The 17,839-nt window shown below is 34.6% G+C and overlaps 1 protein-coding gene across 1 annotated transcript; it reads right to left on the bottom strand.

Moving 5' to 3' along the window:
* Positions 1-271: 271 nt before the first annotated feature.
* Positions 272-16,508, bottom strand: LOC110783622 (uncharacterized). Its single transcript, XM_021987975.2, has 12 exons — positions 16,114-16,508; positions 14,355-14,419; positions 13,736-13,834; positions 13,449-13,581; positions 13,164-13,223; positions 11,129-11,188; positions 9,779-9,901; positions 5,930-6,001; positions 3,650-3,787; positions 2,286-2,441; positions 1,175-1,273; positions 272-570 (listed from the first exon to the last, which is right to left on the bottom strand). The coding sequence occupies exons 1-12, from the start codon at positions 16,336-16,338 to the stop codon at positions 535-537; spliced, it is 1,266 nt and encodes a 421-aa protein (XP_021843667.2). The 5' UTR covers positions 16,339-16,508; the 3' UTR covers positions 272-534.
* Positions 16,509-17,839: the final 1,331 nt, after the last annotated feature.

Raw genomic sequence — 17,839 nt, 5'->3', positions numbered from 1 at the left:
AAACTACTCCGTAATTGTTTCATTAGTTTCTAGACCAAACCGGCTAACCCACTTTACCAAATGGATCACCACCAACCATGATAGGCTACTACCATGTATAGCTTGAGCAACTGCACTACATAATGTTGCACCTAGAGATGGCCAACGTGAGACGAGGTCTAAGACGCTATCCACATGGAGACTCAGACTGGACTGCTAAATGCTAATGAAGGTCATGGCGCCGAGATGTTTTGGGTGATAACCTAACAAATTAATCCTACGAATGAAGAAATCTAGCTCAAAGATTTTACCAGGTTTTAAACCAGTCTTCCTTAAATACTTGGAATTACAGGGCCACAAATAAAATTGCCAGAAATCCTGAATAAAAAAGCTTCATACAGAATTCAACCACCATCACCCTGAAAAAAAGCTTGGAAGAAACAAAAAGGGAGTAATTCTAACAAGACTAACCAAAACTATAGGTAACTGAGTGACATGTACACTTATTATAACAGACTTCAGAAGCCAAATACAACACCTCCTTATAGTCTTTCTTCAAAAGAACCACCATCTACGCTGCCTTGAATTCCTCTGCCGTATGTAAAACATCATTGTAAGAAAAACAAAACCTCAATGATATGATGCAGTTTCTGCCCATTTCTTTCAAAAACCCACAACTTCTGTTTAAACAATTAACCAAAAGGGAGGACCGGATAATTTGTCCGCCCTTCTCAAGACAGGATAATTACTATAGTTTAATTTCTCGGTTTTCTCCTTAATTAAGTCCTTATTTCCGATGGGATAATTAACCCCATCTTAACACACCATGAGATCCTCAAACATTATGGTCAATCTATGCAATGATATTGAAATTCTCCCCGCAAACTAAATATCGAGCAACATATTTTATCCAAATATAGCTTGATGCTCATATCTGATAGACTGATACAGTGATTTAGTTCAGCTACAACTGTAGTAGCATTTCGTCTTCAAGGGAACTATCTGCCACGAAATACGCTTAAAAAAACTCAATTTCAGCTCTCTTAATTCTATTCTCCATACAAGTCATGTCTAGAAGCAAACCTCAATTCAAATTATGTTTTCATTTCATGGCGACGTTCATTATCTTAATTTCATTCCATACATCTTTCATGCACACCATGCTCCCGTAAAAACATACAAGTATAGTTCAAACCTTTTTATCCTCAGCCGGCGGATGCATGATGATTGGTTGAGAGAGAGTGTCAACATTCTGAATGTATGGTTGTACCTTCTCTTCCAGCATCTCATTCAACTACACATCAACAACAGGCAAGCTTAGTTAAAAGTTGTTAAATTTTCAGAGATCACTCAAAATATAGCTCTGTTGATGCTCATATTGAGTTGGAAAAATACTAGTACCGTAATTTAGTTTCAAGAAGACAACTTCCAGGAGACAGAGGAAATTCAAGAAATACATATGTAAACAGAAAACTTCTTTAAACAAGCAGTTAACATGCAACTGAAATTAATTGCTTCTTCAATATTCAATTGCGGATTCTCATTATGGATATTACATCTAGAAGAAATACTGCAGGTCTGCAGCAAGTAAAATGATGGCAACACATGTCAATTTAGAAATAGACGAAACACTATTCAAACACACATACACATTTTTAAAAACTAAAAAACCAAGAAGATACAAGGATCAGAATGGAGACTAATTACTAATTAATTTTCTAGAATATTACACCAGTTGGCTGTCTAGGGCTCAGAGGTATCTGGCAGTAATATTTTTGGAGACAAGCCAATCATACCACCAACATTATACCCGTAGTGGTTTTCAGTTCAGGGAGTTCTTTGCGGCTTCATCCCATTTCTTGGCTCATCCATAGCCTACCCATATCAATCAAGTTCTTTCAACAATTAACCAAATAACACTACAAGAATGAACCCAAAAGGGACAAGGACCAATATTTTACGACCTGTAATTGATCATCAACAGCACGTAGTTCTATAGCTACTCATCTATTGACACCAAATTTCCTCACAGGCCAAAGGTGGAAAAAGTGCAGATTGTAGTTGGCACACTACTGCTATTGTAAGTATAATATACCCCCATGCATGGTTAAAAATAGTTGAAACACGCGGAATTGTTAGGGAAGGGAAATTTTCCACTCCAGTAAAAGCAGCAGCAACTGAAACATTTTGATTACAGAGGGAGGGGGGAGGGAGAAGGGGGGGGGGGTGGTAAAAGGAATCCGATAATCACAGATACAAAATACCCCGACTTCTAAGCCCCCTGTACAGTGCCATATATGACCAACCTTATTATGACGCCATTTGGCCTCCCACTGTGCGTCCAAAAATTTTTCAGCAATTTCCTTTTGAGCATTGAGAAGAAGCTTCATTTCATCCATCTTCTTAGGATCTTTTAGGTCATCCTTGCTCCAAGAAGATGTATCTAATGGAAGATTCAATTCCTGTAATTACAAAACAATCAATACGTAACAGTTAAAACAAACAAACATTCAGTGCAATCAAATGCCTTTTCTGTTGGTAAAAACTTCCCTTAGTGAGAAAGAGCAGACCGAACTTGTGAAAACATAGTTAGTGGATCCTTCTTGGCATATTTTTTGTCCTCTTTATACTTAAGTGATGCACTGATGCCACGTGATAGATAAATAAATAAATATGTCAATATTTTTTTGTATTACGTATTTAGTTTCCTAATGTGTGTATTTACATGTGGATGCTTGCACACTCGAGTATATATATTGTGAATAATGTCCCATCCCTAATCAGAGACTTCGTTCCAATTAGCATTATGTTACTTCCTAAAGAGACCAAAAGCAAAGAAAAAACACACTTGTAAATAGTTTTCAGAAAACAAATCCCACCAGTTACAGTAATACTCTCTACCAAGTGCTTCCACTCAGCCAGGTGCTAGACTGCCAGCTGTAAAGAAAATTTCTGTATTTTCCAACAAAAGACATGCATAAACCCACACACTAGACATTCTTTTTCTTATAGGGAGTACATAAGAAAACAATTGTGAAGAATATTACAAGTATTATGAGGGTTTTACTTGACTTTATGTGTAAAACGGCAGGGACTAAAGGGTAACTGGGGCCTAAAGGTCATAATTTTAGAAAAATTTCATTAAGCCTAGAAGATTTACTACAAGTTAGGAGTACATTGGAAAACAAAAACATCAATAAAAGGATAACACCTCCTTTGCAAAAGCAGTGAGAGTGTAGTGATAAACTGATAAATGGTAATGGCCAACAACATTTGTTAATTATCCTTACCATTTCCTTAAAGTCCAAGGAATAAGTACTTTACCAGCTTATCACCATTCATCACAAAATGCTGTAGGTTTTTGACATTTTTTCAAACTGAATCTTATTTTTATTTGTTATTTACTTCAATTTAATTTTATTGTCCATTTGACAATTTGTATTTCCTATAACTAATATATTCTATTTTATATAAAAATAAATAAATTAAAGATTAAAAGGAAAACTACAGATAAAATTTGAATAATGTTTTGGCCCTGTCTGGTTATATTTTGGCTCTGTCCCTGCACTTCCAGCTCCAGTTTTATTTTAGTTTGGGTTGATGTACAACTGCAGTTTCTGGACAACTATTAGCAGAAGCAAGATATACATACTAAAATAGCCATACTTACACCCCAATTTTTTGGTCGTGGGGGAGGATCAAGCTTCAAAACTTCCATCTCTAGTGCTTTTTTGGCCTTGTAATAAGGAACATTTTTCACTATGACAGGGTCATCTCGAGCCCGGGCAGGATCAAGTGTGACTAGGGCCTGTCATCAAAACAACATAAAAATAACATTTTTATAAATATTAAATAATCAGCTAAAACAAAAATATAATGATGAAGAGCTTCAAACATGCACATCAAGCAGAGTATTCCATGTTAACTTGTGTCTGATTAACTATTAAAGTTGCAATTCATGGCCAGAAGTTCTTGACTGTGAAACGCCTATCACCATTTTAGAAGCAGACCAAAACACAAATGCATACTCGAGAACCTACGGCCTTGAGACCTCAAGCTTTTCAAGAAGTGCGTGCTAAAATATCCATCTGGAAATCTATTGAGCACGGTAATGCAGGCATATAACTGATGGTTTCTAACTAAACATGTGACCTTGTCTTCCTCAGTTTTCATGGGTGAGTAGATGACCAATCAGCATGAGGGAATGACGGAATCATCTTAGGAGACTCCTATTTAGGTGGAGAACAGCCATCGACTACTACTCAAGAATCAAAAGCCAAGAGCCAATAAAGGCCTTAAATTGATTTATGGTTATTTAGTACAACACAATTAGCAATACTTTGTTCATGCTTATTTGCACTCACTGGACATGGAAACCAGAAAAGTTGATTGAGTGAACAGATAGTATAAAAGGGGGAGTAATATAAAGAAAATTTTAAATACCATAGATCTGAATGATTGGGTGGAAAAATATGTGAAAGACATCGCAATAATGATTTTTTTTATTCTTCTCTTTCTTACATTAAAAATGAATGATAGTGGACAGAAAAGAAAGGTAACTAGGTAAGTATTTTCCTTTCCTTTTGTCTGAAATTGTCTGATTGCTTTGGAATTTGGCGAGGCACGTGTTCTGAGATTCATAGATCCCAGAGCACTCGATCAGTTTTGCACAGATGAAAGATATTGTCATTGTCTTCTTTTTTGGAACATGATTATCTGAGTTACCTCCTATACAACATGTAAATTATAGTACACTTGTATTTTTTTATGCTAATTCTCCTTTTATAGATAAAGTTAATAAAATAACAAAGATAAAGTTCAAAGTATGGCAATTGAGAAACTCAAGCTCATAGCAAGCTAACCATTGAGTCGAGCATCCGTTCAGGCTTTGTGAACTTAAAACGAGCCTAAAAATACCCGTTCAGTTCTTTTTTTTGACAGGTAGTTCAAACTTCATGAGCTTAGATCAAGCTTAACCAAACTTGACTTGACTCATATCACTATTATTAATAGTAGTGTCAATCACTCTGGACTATAAAGAGACATCAAGACACCAAGAATCACATACAGGCATAGTTAAAAGGGAATAGTGACGGGAAGCTATTAGAGTATTTGATGAAACAAGTAAAATCAATGAAGAGAAGTTCAGTCTTCTTGTGCCAAGAATTTCAAACAATGGATAAGAGTTGAAGACATAAAGGTTGAGTAAAAAACCAAGAGGTGTGTAACAAGAAAGATGCCGCTAATTTAAGGAAACATAGAGACAGTTGACCAACAGACCAGACTTGTCTAAACGATAGTGGTGGTTAAGATGAGGTACTTGCTCCATTTTGTGGTGATACTATGAAGAAGCATAGTTACCATTGCAAAGAATATGCAGGGGGAAAAACATAAATGGTTGCAACTCTTGCAAGAGAAGACACACTTAGAAAAGGACGACTTATACCTTTAAGCTCTCACTATGGATATGGCCCATCAGCTCATGTTTGTGGGGCAATAGGCAATAGGCACCATAAAGCAGACTAGAAACTTTTATAAATTCTTATGATAAAATCATTCTAGAACATGGCTGATCAATGTCCTCTTCATGCATGGTTCGCACATCTTTTCCTTCCTATACTGTCCTGTATAATTTATACTATTTGGAAATTTGTACTTTACAATGTCTGCTAGAAAATGATTTAGACATGGTTCATTGGGAAACATTCTTTCTGTCAAACCCAACCTGTTGACTACAAAAGGTTGAGGCTGCGTGTTGACCATCCTGAGCCTCACCAACCTGGGTGTTGCTGTTGTTATTGCAAAGAACAGTAATGAAACTGTCCACTTCAAATTTCCACGAAAGAAACATCAAGCTTCAAGGGCTGACCAATACACCACACCAGCACATCCCCCTCCCCGGTTTAAACATACAAAACATTCGCTTACAGACATGAAGAAAAAACCTTACTTGTTGCAAATGTTCCCAGCCAGGCTGTCGTTGAGCCACTACATCTCGCAATTGATCATAACGCATAGACTCCTACAACAAGAGGCAGAAACATTATATCAGAGATCTACCATGTGTCAAATCAGAGAATATTTGAACGCACTCATGATACTAGACAAATGCAGACGCCAATAATGGTCTCTTCTAGAGTTCCTTTGGAATTCAAAACTTTACAAGTATATCCACCCAAGAGGGCGCTTATTAATTAATAAGAAAGAAAAAGAAGCAGTCTTTGATCAAAGTAGTAGTTGAGAGGGAACGGAGACGAAGTACTTGATTATACAAAAGGGACTACACTAGTGATATTCTCTACAGAAAATTTTAAAAAAGATAGCATAACCAAGAAGATTGAGCTCAATGCTACCAATCCGCATAGCTAGTGGTTTAAAACTTGGTTTAGTTCGGCCATAGATTCCGACAAAGCAAGCCTTACACCGGAAATGAAAGAAGGAGAATGGTTGCTAATTCAGTAATAAACTAGTATAGTACCCGTGCGATGCACGGTTTTTATAGTCTATACATAAATTTGTATGGAATTTGTTAGGAAAATATAACTAAATAGAGATTATATATATTCTCCAAATTAAAATTAGTTACTATTAAGTTTATCATTGCTCATTTATCAAACCATTTAAAACAAATAAGAATACATATATAAAATTATTTTCATTCTCATTCACCACTTGTGTCAATCATAAACTTATTGCATCACTCCTTACTTCGATAGTAATACCCACTTAATACTCGCAAAATCTCTCAATCAACTTTATTACCCGATCTTTTAACACCTACCTACATCATTTACTTTACTAAGGGAAAGATGACTTTTAGGAGAAGCGGGGCCTGCACACCCGTGCCCGCCTACAGTTCTCATACCCATTCTCTCCATCCACGATGGAACGATACCCACCCATCTCAATCCTCGTCTCGAGATGTACAAAATAAAATTCATCCCCTCTTCATCACCCCCTCGCGTGTATCTACACCCACCTCAAACCCACACCTAGACTCAACTTTGGTAAAGGAGTTTTTAATTTTACAACTCTATTCTAGAGTCTTTGACAATTTGTTTGTCTAATTAGAGTAATTATATTGACTAAATAAACAAAACATTATAATATATAAGTTAGTAGTAAATTTTATTTAATATATTCATAATCAATTAAGGATTAGAGACGCAGGCAGGTCCAATTTGAAATTCATTATTGCCCCGTCAACCACACCGTATACATTGTTAACCCACACCACCAACCAAAATTTCCTCCATCCATGCCCACTTGGAGAGGATCCACGGGGGAATTTTCCAAAAAATCCGCCCCACTAACAATCTGACATCTATTTTCGATAAAAAAAATTCACTTTTTCTTCCAACTAACTTTTAAATATATTAACATAAGTTTATTACGAAGTATTTTAATTGATTGTATTAGCTATAATATTGATAAAAAATATATATATTTAAAAGTGACATAGATAATTAAGATTGGGTGAGTGTTCTCAAATCAAATCAATTCAAACTTGCCCCATCACCAAAGTGGGTACATGTTATCCTTATACCCGTCTACCAACAATAAATCTATATTTGTTAGTCAACATTGGTCAACATTAGCAATCATCTACGATTATCTTTGTCGTAAGCCCAATCTAATATCGAAACGCGCGCCATCATCAATTGTGATGCACCATTTACATATATACATTTAATTTTGCACAAATTTTTAATGTGACATTGCAATCATTTACATTAAGATATAAAAAATATTTTTTTATTGAAAACATATTAATCATCTAAATCTTATGATTTTGGAAATAATTGATTACGATTAGTCAAAATTTCAATCAATATGCCCTTAAGACTTTAATAATATGAGCGGATAAATTATTATCCGTGCTTCGTATAAAGTATTACGATAATGAGAATGTGGCAAAATTTGTTTTTGATATTTAAGATTAAGTATAGGCCAAAGCTCGTCATAAAAAAGTACGTGGCTAGGGGTCTCATTTTGTTAGTTGACATCGGGCTTATAAAATGTTTGAAACAACCTTGTTAAATATAATAAATCAAGAGTTATCATTTGTTATGCATATCCTGATTTATTATATGACACAAATTCTTAAAAAGTTGATAGTATTATAATAATTTTATTGATAGTACATGTTCAACTATTATAAGATTTTCTATGTCGAACGGTTATCATAAATTTCACGCAAAGATTTTTCTTTGGATTACAAATAATAAACGATCAAAGGTAAACGTTCATTATACCATTATTCACATCCATTATACGTAGTATGACACAATTTATAAACAAAACATGATACTCGATTATTTATGTTATAAGAGAGGAAAATCAAAGAGTGACGTTTTTCATCACCACGTTGATTTACCTCTCTTTTATTATAATATATGGAGTACTCCTTCTGTTCTCGAATATTAGTCCTATCTGGAATCTTATAACTATTCACAATTGAAGAAAATATTCTAATTTATTTCCAATACGTATTTCAAAACATATTTATGTGAGATTTTATTTTAATGTTTGGTTTAAAAATATCAAAATTTAATACTTTTTTAACATACGTATTTGGAGATATTTACGTTTAAATATTGAGTTAAAACGTGTGAAAAAAATCAAAAGATGAGTAATATTTAAAAACAGAGGGGGTTTATAGATATATATTTAAATTAAGAAATTTATTGACATAAGTAAATAAGTACTTCGTAGTATGATCGATTATTACCATAAGTAATTAGAAGATTTTAGGAAAAATATATATGAATTATATTAATTTATTACGCAATAGAGTGGTAGATAGATTAGATTACGCAAGTTTTACTCATGTATAAGGAAATTATATAATTACTATCAACGACGGTGATAATTGTTGAAATTAGTTGCTAAATATACTACATATAAAACAGTAGAATAATTGGCGGTTATATTTATCGAATTTAGTTGTTTAAATATTATAGAGTACTATAGTAATTTTTTTATACACTCTTATAATCTTATTCAAACTTGATTGATTCTCTTATTTATTTTTATTTTAATTATGTAAGTATAAATCAGTAGACTGCTCTTAAATTTTTATAAAAATACTATTATGTACTCTATATAATGGATTAATTATTCGTAGTATATATAATGTTTATTACATTATAATAAAATAAACACCATGAGTGACACGTGTCATTTCTTTGTGCAAATTTTCCCACAAACTTACAAATTTGTCTATAAAATGTTCGTAATATATAATTAGGAAATGGTTATTAAAATTATTAAATCAAGAGTGTATACTTTTGTAAGATAAAAAGTTCACGATTTTTTAATGGTGCTAGAAATTAAAACATTAGTAGATACATAGTACATGCCTAAGTAAAATGTCAATATATATTTAAAAAATTTAAGTTATCGAGATTTTATATCGTTGGCTAAATGTCTAAACAATAGTAATGTTTCCTTTTACAAAAAAATAATCTTAAATTGGTTATATTTATTATGAAAGTATAGAAAATATAATTTACACAAAATTTCCCATATATAGAGTGATTTTTTTAAAGGAAATATAGAATCAAATTTTCTTATGAGGTGAAAGTTAACAAAAATAATTATAAAATGTTTTATTTTTTATAATTTTTTTGTATCTAAAAGAGAGGCCAATTAATGAGTGACATTTGTCATCACCACATTGATTTCCTCTCTTTTAGTATAATATATAGAAGCTAAATGAAAAAAGGCCAAATGGACTCTTGTCACGAAGAATAATAAAATCTGGAATTGTTAGACGCGGCAAGAAAGAACCTCAAACCTTGTATTGCCACCAAATTTTCTGTTTGGTTTCATCATCAAAGTTGAATCCACCAACAATCTGTGGCATGGTTAGAAGCCAAAATGCAGCAATGCTAGGATCCTTCATGCTATTGATAATGTGCTGCAGAAAAGAAAATCGCAACAGTGTCAGTGGACAAGGAGTGTAATAAGACATGACACATGCAACCTTTTCTTCAAATATGACCCTCATCTATCAGTGCCGGGGCTAAAATTACGCCACGGTTATGGGGCCCTGTACAATTTCTTAATATGGGCCCCCGATTCATTACTTTAATCAAATAATAAATGGACCCTGTACAAGCTCGATTGCTTGGCGTTATTAAATTGTGACAATATTTCAATCACAGTAAATTAGTAGTTACATATGGGTCCGATTTCTCATTTTTAGACGAAAGGGTACCATTTTCTAAAGGAATGAGTACGAGTTTAAAAAATTAAGTACCATTTGATTTGTAAATGTTACAAATTTCTATTTGTATCCAGTACCATCTTGACTCTTTGCTTGCCTACTGAATACAAATAGAAACTAATGCTCTCTCCAGCCTCCGCCAAAATACCAAAGTTAATCATCACCTTCGTTTTTTAAGGTTGAACTTTCACTATTATTTATCTCTTGCTACATTAGTACATAAATTTAAAAAATATTGGAAAGTATTTTTGAAAATAAAACTATGTAATTCAACTGGAAAATTACAAAAACTTGTAAATACTTTTGTGCTTGAGAAATTTAGAACTATTGTTGATTCCTCTCTCCTTTTTCAATAAATATCTTTTCCTTATAAAAAAAAAAACAGTTCTTCAGTCTTTTTATAATTGCAACACCCCTTCAAGAAAGAGATTAGAGAAAATTGACCACTCATTTAAAAGAAACTTAAACACCGTTAACAGGGGAGAATTTGGTTTAGTCAGGTTTATGTCAAATCCAAACAATTAAGATAACTCAACCCACTTTTTGTTGGCTAATTCTTCCTTAAGTTACTAGAGGAACTGATCTTTCGCTCTAAACTTAAATAAAAAAGAATGATACTGCAAACATGCAGATCATGAGATCATTGTCGATGTCTTCCTCCAACATTTAATCAATTGTGAAAGTTTCGTGGACAAATAGATGCACACACTAAGACAAGGATACTGGCATATAATATTGGTTTTTTTTTTCTTTCTTGTCAAAAATCACCACCCCATTATCCGAGTTCAAGATTATGGAAAGATAGTCAGAAACATTATAATCTCGTGATTCTCAGAAATAATGGAAAACCATGCAATACTTAAATGATAATAGAACAGAATAGGAAGACAGTAAGAGATAGACATGTAGACATCTTACCTCATATGGATAGTCCATTTTCTTTAAGACATTATAGGCTTTCCACGGAGGCTCCATAATCTGAAAAAGGAAAGACAAGAGCAACACATTGGACCAAGAAATATAAGTATATAACCATCAGCAATTTAGTAAATTTATGGAATTAACTGATAGGAAATCAAGCAAGAATTTTGAATCACATAATATAAGTTTGTGTTAGATATTAAAGTTCCCAAACAAAGAAGAGATTGTTATGAGAATGACTTAATTTGTAGGTAGGTCCTAACAAGGCAGAATCAGTGCCACAGTTAGATTGGCTCCAGCTTAGTAGCTCTCGAGAGAACCACCCAAAGAACAGAAAACATGAATCTTTGGTCCAGGTGAGATTTATTTCATTTATAAACCAATCACCCAAGTAACAAAAACTTAAAAGTTTCTAGATGGCATTCATTTATTCAATTACTGCCGTTCCCAAAGATCGCAGAAGCTTCATATTTGGGGCTATGGGTAAACTGGCAAACAAGTGCACTGTCTTGCAAGGGATATTCATTGTTCTCGTAGAAAGAATATAGCTTCGTAATATAAGAGTAATATGACTGCTAAGAATTCTATATGAAATGTTATTCAACATCATAGTGGAACTTGTAGACCTCTCCTTTATGATACATTCACACTATCGCTCAACAGTGGCAACAGTTGAATGGGCCTTTGGATCTGAATATATTGATGGTTTTAGTTGTCGGGCTATTGTAGAAGACTTGATAATTTTGATTTTAGAATTCCAAACCACTGCTCTTTCTGGAAAATTTTAGTGCACTCAAATTGAATTGTTTTAACCAAGTGTAAGCCTGTGATTCAAGCCAAACCAAGTGCTCTACATAACATCCCTAAGCATTCATCCAGCTACAGTCTTTAGAAGAATGGCTCTGACGATTGTTTAATGGTTTTACTTTTATCTAAGGAAATATTGTTATTTGATTCTTTACTTTGACTCTTTTGCCTCTTATTTTACATAGATCTTCTCTTATCACCTGAAAAGTAAACTAACAGTACAAACCAATTATTCACAGGCACTTCAACTGGACAAAGATTACTAGTTTGCTACGTTCAGATATCTCAGTTTCAAGGGTTTTTATTCCTCGAGATCATGCGAACTGGGAAAAAGGATATCATCTAACTATTCTGCATATGATGCATACAGATTCACCACAATACTCATCATGTAGTTAATCACACATGTAGTTTAGAATTCATATCCAAATGCAGAAGCATCAATAAATACAAATCGAATTGTGGAACCTGAAAAATATGCAGGTCCATAATCTCTAGTTTGGGAGGCCATGCCGCCATGGGAATGGTATCTCTGTGGCGATACATCAAGTGAAGCTGTTACGACCCTGTGATTTTATACTAATATGGTTCTAGGTTTTCATTACCTATTTACCCCCTTTCCCTACAAAATGATGTCTCCATGAAGTGAAAGTTCCGATGAAGCTGTTTCAACTCTTTGACCCCATTCAAATATCTTGCCAGATTTTGGTTGAAAAATGCTTTTTGAGGATGGCCCTTCCTTAAAGCTAACGCATCGACAAATAAAATATTAACAAGTGTTGTTATCCCATAAAAAAAATCTGTGTGTCTGCTAGTGTGAACAAATACTTTTCCGGTCTCATATAATTTAGTTCCTCTGTTCTCTTTTAATTGCAACATAGGGGTGGAAGGGGGGGGGGGGGGGGAGACAAGTTTTTATGAGCGCGTACGATGAGAGAGATTGAGAAGTAAAAAGAGGGGCCCGTGATGAGAATGGAAATTAAGAGGAATCAGATGCCATAATTGTAATGTTGCAATTATTTATGAAACTTCCCAGAAAGTAAAGAGTTGCAATAAAAAGAGAACGGAGGGAATATATAGGAATTTGACAAATGATAGGACCTCCACAAGAAGAAAAAATGATTTGTACATCAACAATAGTTAGCAAATATAAGGTTCAAAATCATAAGCCAAAAATTGAATTGCTTTAAGGGGATATGAATTGATCAATCGTTAAGGCACTTACATCATCAGCAGAGATCCGGATTTGTAATTTGTTCTTACATTCGGTACATTTCATGACACCCTGGACACATACACACACAAACACACACAAAATACAGTTACACTAAATTAGATAGCCCCAAAATGTTGCAGAAAACTACTGGAGTAAAAGATATCACAATTCACATTCTATAACTTGAAAAAATGAAAGAAATCCTACAAAGATGCAGAAATTTGAGATGAGTTATGACTTAAATAAGAAATTGCTAGACCCAAACATATAGCACAACTAGTACAGTAGTCTTACTGTTCCATCACAAGTGGGACACTCCTTTAATGGCAACGGTGTATGCATATCAATGGCTGAAGGAAGGTGAAACAGCTCAGCTTGATCGTTAGCTATTGCACCCGCAACTGATTCAGCAGTTGGTTTTTCTCCACTGCCAGCACAGTATAGAGACATTGTCAGTGTTGATGGTAACATTTAACAAGCAAAAAGAAGTATTCCCTAAGATCTTTTTATCATAGGAAGATATTACTGGCCGTCATTTAGGGAAAAAAAAATCCAAGCCACAAAAGCTAAGAAAATCTGACCTCTTCAACGTGTAACTTTTCACTTGATAGTGTACCTGCCCACTGCCTCTGCACATAGTACACCGTAATGCCTGCCATCCACTACAAGTTTGGCAATCTCTACAATAAAAAAAGGGAACAAAACAACATTAGTCTTAACAGATCATTTCTTATAGCGTCAATAACCTGCATAACAAATATAATATATACAAATGGTTTAAAGTAATATGTTCATGGAAAAGCTCTCAGATTTATGGTTACAAATCGCTTCATTGCTTACCCATATGAACAGTACACAAAGAAAGTGAAAAAAAGTACCACGCGCTTATATCCAGTGGCCAGACCCCAAGAAATTTTCTGTTCTAAATAAAATAAAGAGCGTAGAAAAGAGAGGACAAGAAAAAGTCCTTTGTACCCTTGCATGGGGGGGAGGGTGGACCCTCAGTACCATAAAAAAGGAAATTGAAAATTAGACCATAAGGAAAACTTTTTTAGCACAAGGATGTCATAATTAATATCTAAGCTTAAAAAACTTCAACTCCCTTGACATATATTCCTTCTTTCAAGAACAAACTTCAGGAGCTAAAAGAGAATAGTATGATTTGCACAACTAAGAAACTGGAAGGTAGGTCTTAAGCACCTCTGACATATCACTTTCTTCCCCAGCTCAAGTGCAATATCCCAAGTTCCAAGAGTAGCAACTGCCTGAAAGCATTGCATAAAGAACATTTTGTCAAGCACATCTTTCAGACCCTTTGGGGTTTAAAATTAATCATCATCGATGCAATCGATAAAATCATTCTGTCAAGATGTCAAGTTTCATTCTTTTTACCCAGCTGAAGTTTTGAAATTAGTGCAACTAGTCCCTCGAGCAAAATTATAACCATCAAGAAAATGCCTCTTCATTGCCATAGAGCACCATAATGAAATAACTTCTAGAGGTGCTAACAAAATGTAAAGAAAGATAACAAGCACGTAGATAAGTTCAGGAAACCAACCACAGCAGAAAAGGAGACACTAGAGAACTCACATCATCAAGTCATCAAGAATGAGGCACTAGTACACAATACAACAAAACAACTAGTCATTTTGAAATCTCAAAAGCAGCTGTGTGGAACCCCACAAATGTGTGTTGTGCACAACTTGGAGAAGAGGAGAGAATACGACAACCTTACAAATCTAATGAGCTACTTTTCTAATACCAATTTATTTTATATTTTTGGGTCAATTGGAAACAACCTCTTTGCAATTGCAGGGGTAAGGTTTGCGTACACCCGAGTCCCGAACTCCCGACCCTCCCTTACCCCGCTTCTTGCGGGAGCCTCTTTGAGGCAATGGGGTAATGATAATGATAATGATAACCAATTTATTTTATATGGAGCCTCACTTGGGCTTATTAGTGAACCAAATTATCCTATTCATTTATAGGCAACCCTCGGTGTTACAAAATATTGAAAAGTTAACATGGTATCAGATCAAAGGCTTTCCAGAATTTGATCATATGGATACGGAGCTCTAGTTTATGAGACCCCTACTTAACGGAAAAAATCATGATCAATGTACACATGAGGGGGTATTAAGACCCTATTTTATATGTTTGTACACGTCAATTCTCACAATGGACAAGATATATAATAATACCCACCTTACAAGTTTGGAGAGTTGCTCCCATATTCAATTGGTTTTGAATGAAATCTCATTAAGGCATGTGAGTATTTAAATCTCTCTTCGTCATTGTGGGTTTTATATTAAAAAGTTAACATGGTATGAAAGCCGAATGGAATTGGATATTAAAGATTTGGCCTTTACCAACCACAAAGAGAATTCTTGTCGCTTATCTTTCTAGATTGCTCAAGTTTATAGGGCAGTAGGGCACCCACATGTGATTGGGAGTGTTAAACATTAAACCCCTTAGATGTGTAGTGTACAAATGAGCTGTCCCAGATTATAAATGACAGATACTACCCTAAAATAACTACATATTAAAGCATAAGGAGTTACTCCTACAATCACCAATCAGTCTAGGGATAAAACCTCATTTCGGCTAGTATTAAGCGGTTTACTTTCCCCCTTGTTCATAGGTAAGACAAGCTCATTTTCATTACTCAAAATATATTAAACAGCTTGCATCTTCATCAAGAGTGTAAAATAGACAACAAATTCCAACTCAATACTTGATAAAATGTCAAAAAACACACAACGTCCAACAAGCAAAACTAAGCACCCAATTCTTAAAGGAGCTGCATAGAATCACAACAATTCGACATTCTCAGACAATTCCAGAAACTACCCACTAAATAAATGTGAAAATTATGATTAAATTATCAACCAAGGGCTCAAAATTTTCAAAACCCACTAATATTGATGGAAATTAAACAAGGGTTAGAGCAAAAACTTACAAAAATGGTGGTATAGGAAACTTTAGAGATGAATTCGGGGATACCAAACCCTCGAGGAGCAGAACCAGCAATGCCATAAGCAATGGTGAAAGGAGAAAGAACGAGCCTTAAGGGGAATTCAAAAATATCAATAACTTGCTGGCCATAATCGCGAGTGAAGTTTTTGTATTGCGCATCTGCAAATTGCTTCACCTGCTCCACTAGCTTGCCTTTCCTTTGCGACATGGCTGCCTTATCATCGAGAGGGGGAGAGAGTAAGAAGAAGATACAGGGCTCAGGTTTCAGAGGTTTAACAAACGGGCAACATTTTTGGTTTGGGGTCAAACTAGATTCTACACGGAGATTAATCTTTCACCCGAAATAACATACCGACTACCGTTTGACGATTCGCAATAAAAACATATGGAGATATGGAGCACTTCGTATTTTATCTTTTGATTTGGGGGTCCATCATACCAAGGGGTGTTCATAAAAAACCGTAACCGCGTATCGTACCGAAAATCGAAAAAACCGATTTAAATGGGCGGTAAACCGAACCGAAAAATAATATAAATGGTTACGGTAACCGAACCGGCAAAATTAACGGTTATACGGGTCGGTTACGGTTACGATTTTTGACAAAACGGTTAACCGAATAAACCGAAATTTATTTCTTCAAAAAAAGTATTCAATTTAATTTAGTTGGAGGTGACAAAATCACAAAATTATAGGTAAAGTATTTTAGTCAAAAAATATTTGTTTGTGCACAACTAGCCCAATTAGTGTACTTACTTCTTAGGCTCTTAGCCCATTAGTCCTTTCTTGAAACAATAAGTACGTTACTCGTAATTTTGTTTGAAGTTGATGAACTTGTGTAATTTTAGACGTTGTTTAGACTTATTTTTGTTTGACTTGATCTTCTATTTCAAATTGTTATTTTTTGTAAAAAAATAATACGATAAATGTGATCCAAAATAAAAACAAATAATTTAATAGCGGTTTATGGTTAACCGGGTAACTGTACCGAAACCGCGGTTAACCGTTTAAACGGTAACCGGTTTAAACGGTACGGTTACAGTTCATGAAAATGCCGAACCGAAATTTTTTACCGAACCGAACAAGTTTCGGGACGATTAACCACCCATGAACACCCCTAATCATATCTAGTCCTTTCATTCAAGGCAGCTAGAGCTGGCAAAAATTGACCCAACCCACCAACCCAACCCGAACCCAACCCAATAATAAAGGGTTGGGTCAAGATTTTCAACCCGTTTAATTAAATGGGTCAACCCAACCCAACCCGTTTAATTAAATGGGTTGGGTCAAGTTGAAATTTTCAACCCGAAAACAACCCGTCTAACCCGTTTAAGTGCAAGCAAGTATGTAATATATATATGTATAATGTGATTTGAAAGATTTTATTTCTCATTTTCCCTTCAACATTGAATAATTATTTGACGTTTTGATTCATGTCAAATACATATTGAAAAATTACTTTTTGCAATGAGATATGCCATAACAAAATCACCTCGCAATTCTATAGTCAAATCAATTTACAATTAAAAGTGGGAAAAAAAAAAATTAAACGGGTCAACTTCAGGTCAACCCGTTTATAGTTGGGTTGGGTTGGGTTGAAAATCTCAACCCGTTTAATTAAACAGGTCGGGTTGGATTGGGAAAATCTCAACCCGTTTATAAATGGGTCGACGTGATTTCGACCCAACCCAACCCATTGCCAGCTCTAAAG

Source organism: Spinacia oleracea, chromosome 4 (assembly GCF_020520425.1).
Source record: "Spinacia oleracea cultivar Varoflay chromosome 4, BTI_SOV_V1, whole genome shotgun sequence".
NCBI classification, from domain to species: domain Eukaryota; kingdom Viridiplantae; phylum Streptophyta; class Magnoliopsida; order Caryophyllales; family Amaranthaceae; genus Spinacia; species Spinacia oleracea.
This window is presented reverse-complemented; position numbering and strand designations above follow the sequence as displayed.

Excerpts from the sequence above, each read along its gene's own strand:
- LOC110783622 (XM_021987975.2), bottom strand. The coding sequence starts at position 16,338 with ATGTCGCAAAGGAAAGGCAAGCTAGTGGAGCAGGTGAAGCAATTTGCA. Across the intron at positions 13,224-13,448 it reads GTCCCACTTGTGATGGAACA|GGTGTCATGAAATGTACCGA; the intron begins GTAAGACTACTG and ends GTATGTGTCCAG. Across the intron at positions 11,189-13,163 it reads TCCGGATCTCTGCTGATGAT|ATTATGGAGCCTCCGTGGAA; the intron begins GTAAGTGCCTTA and ends TTCCTTTTTCAG.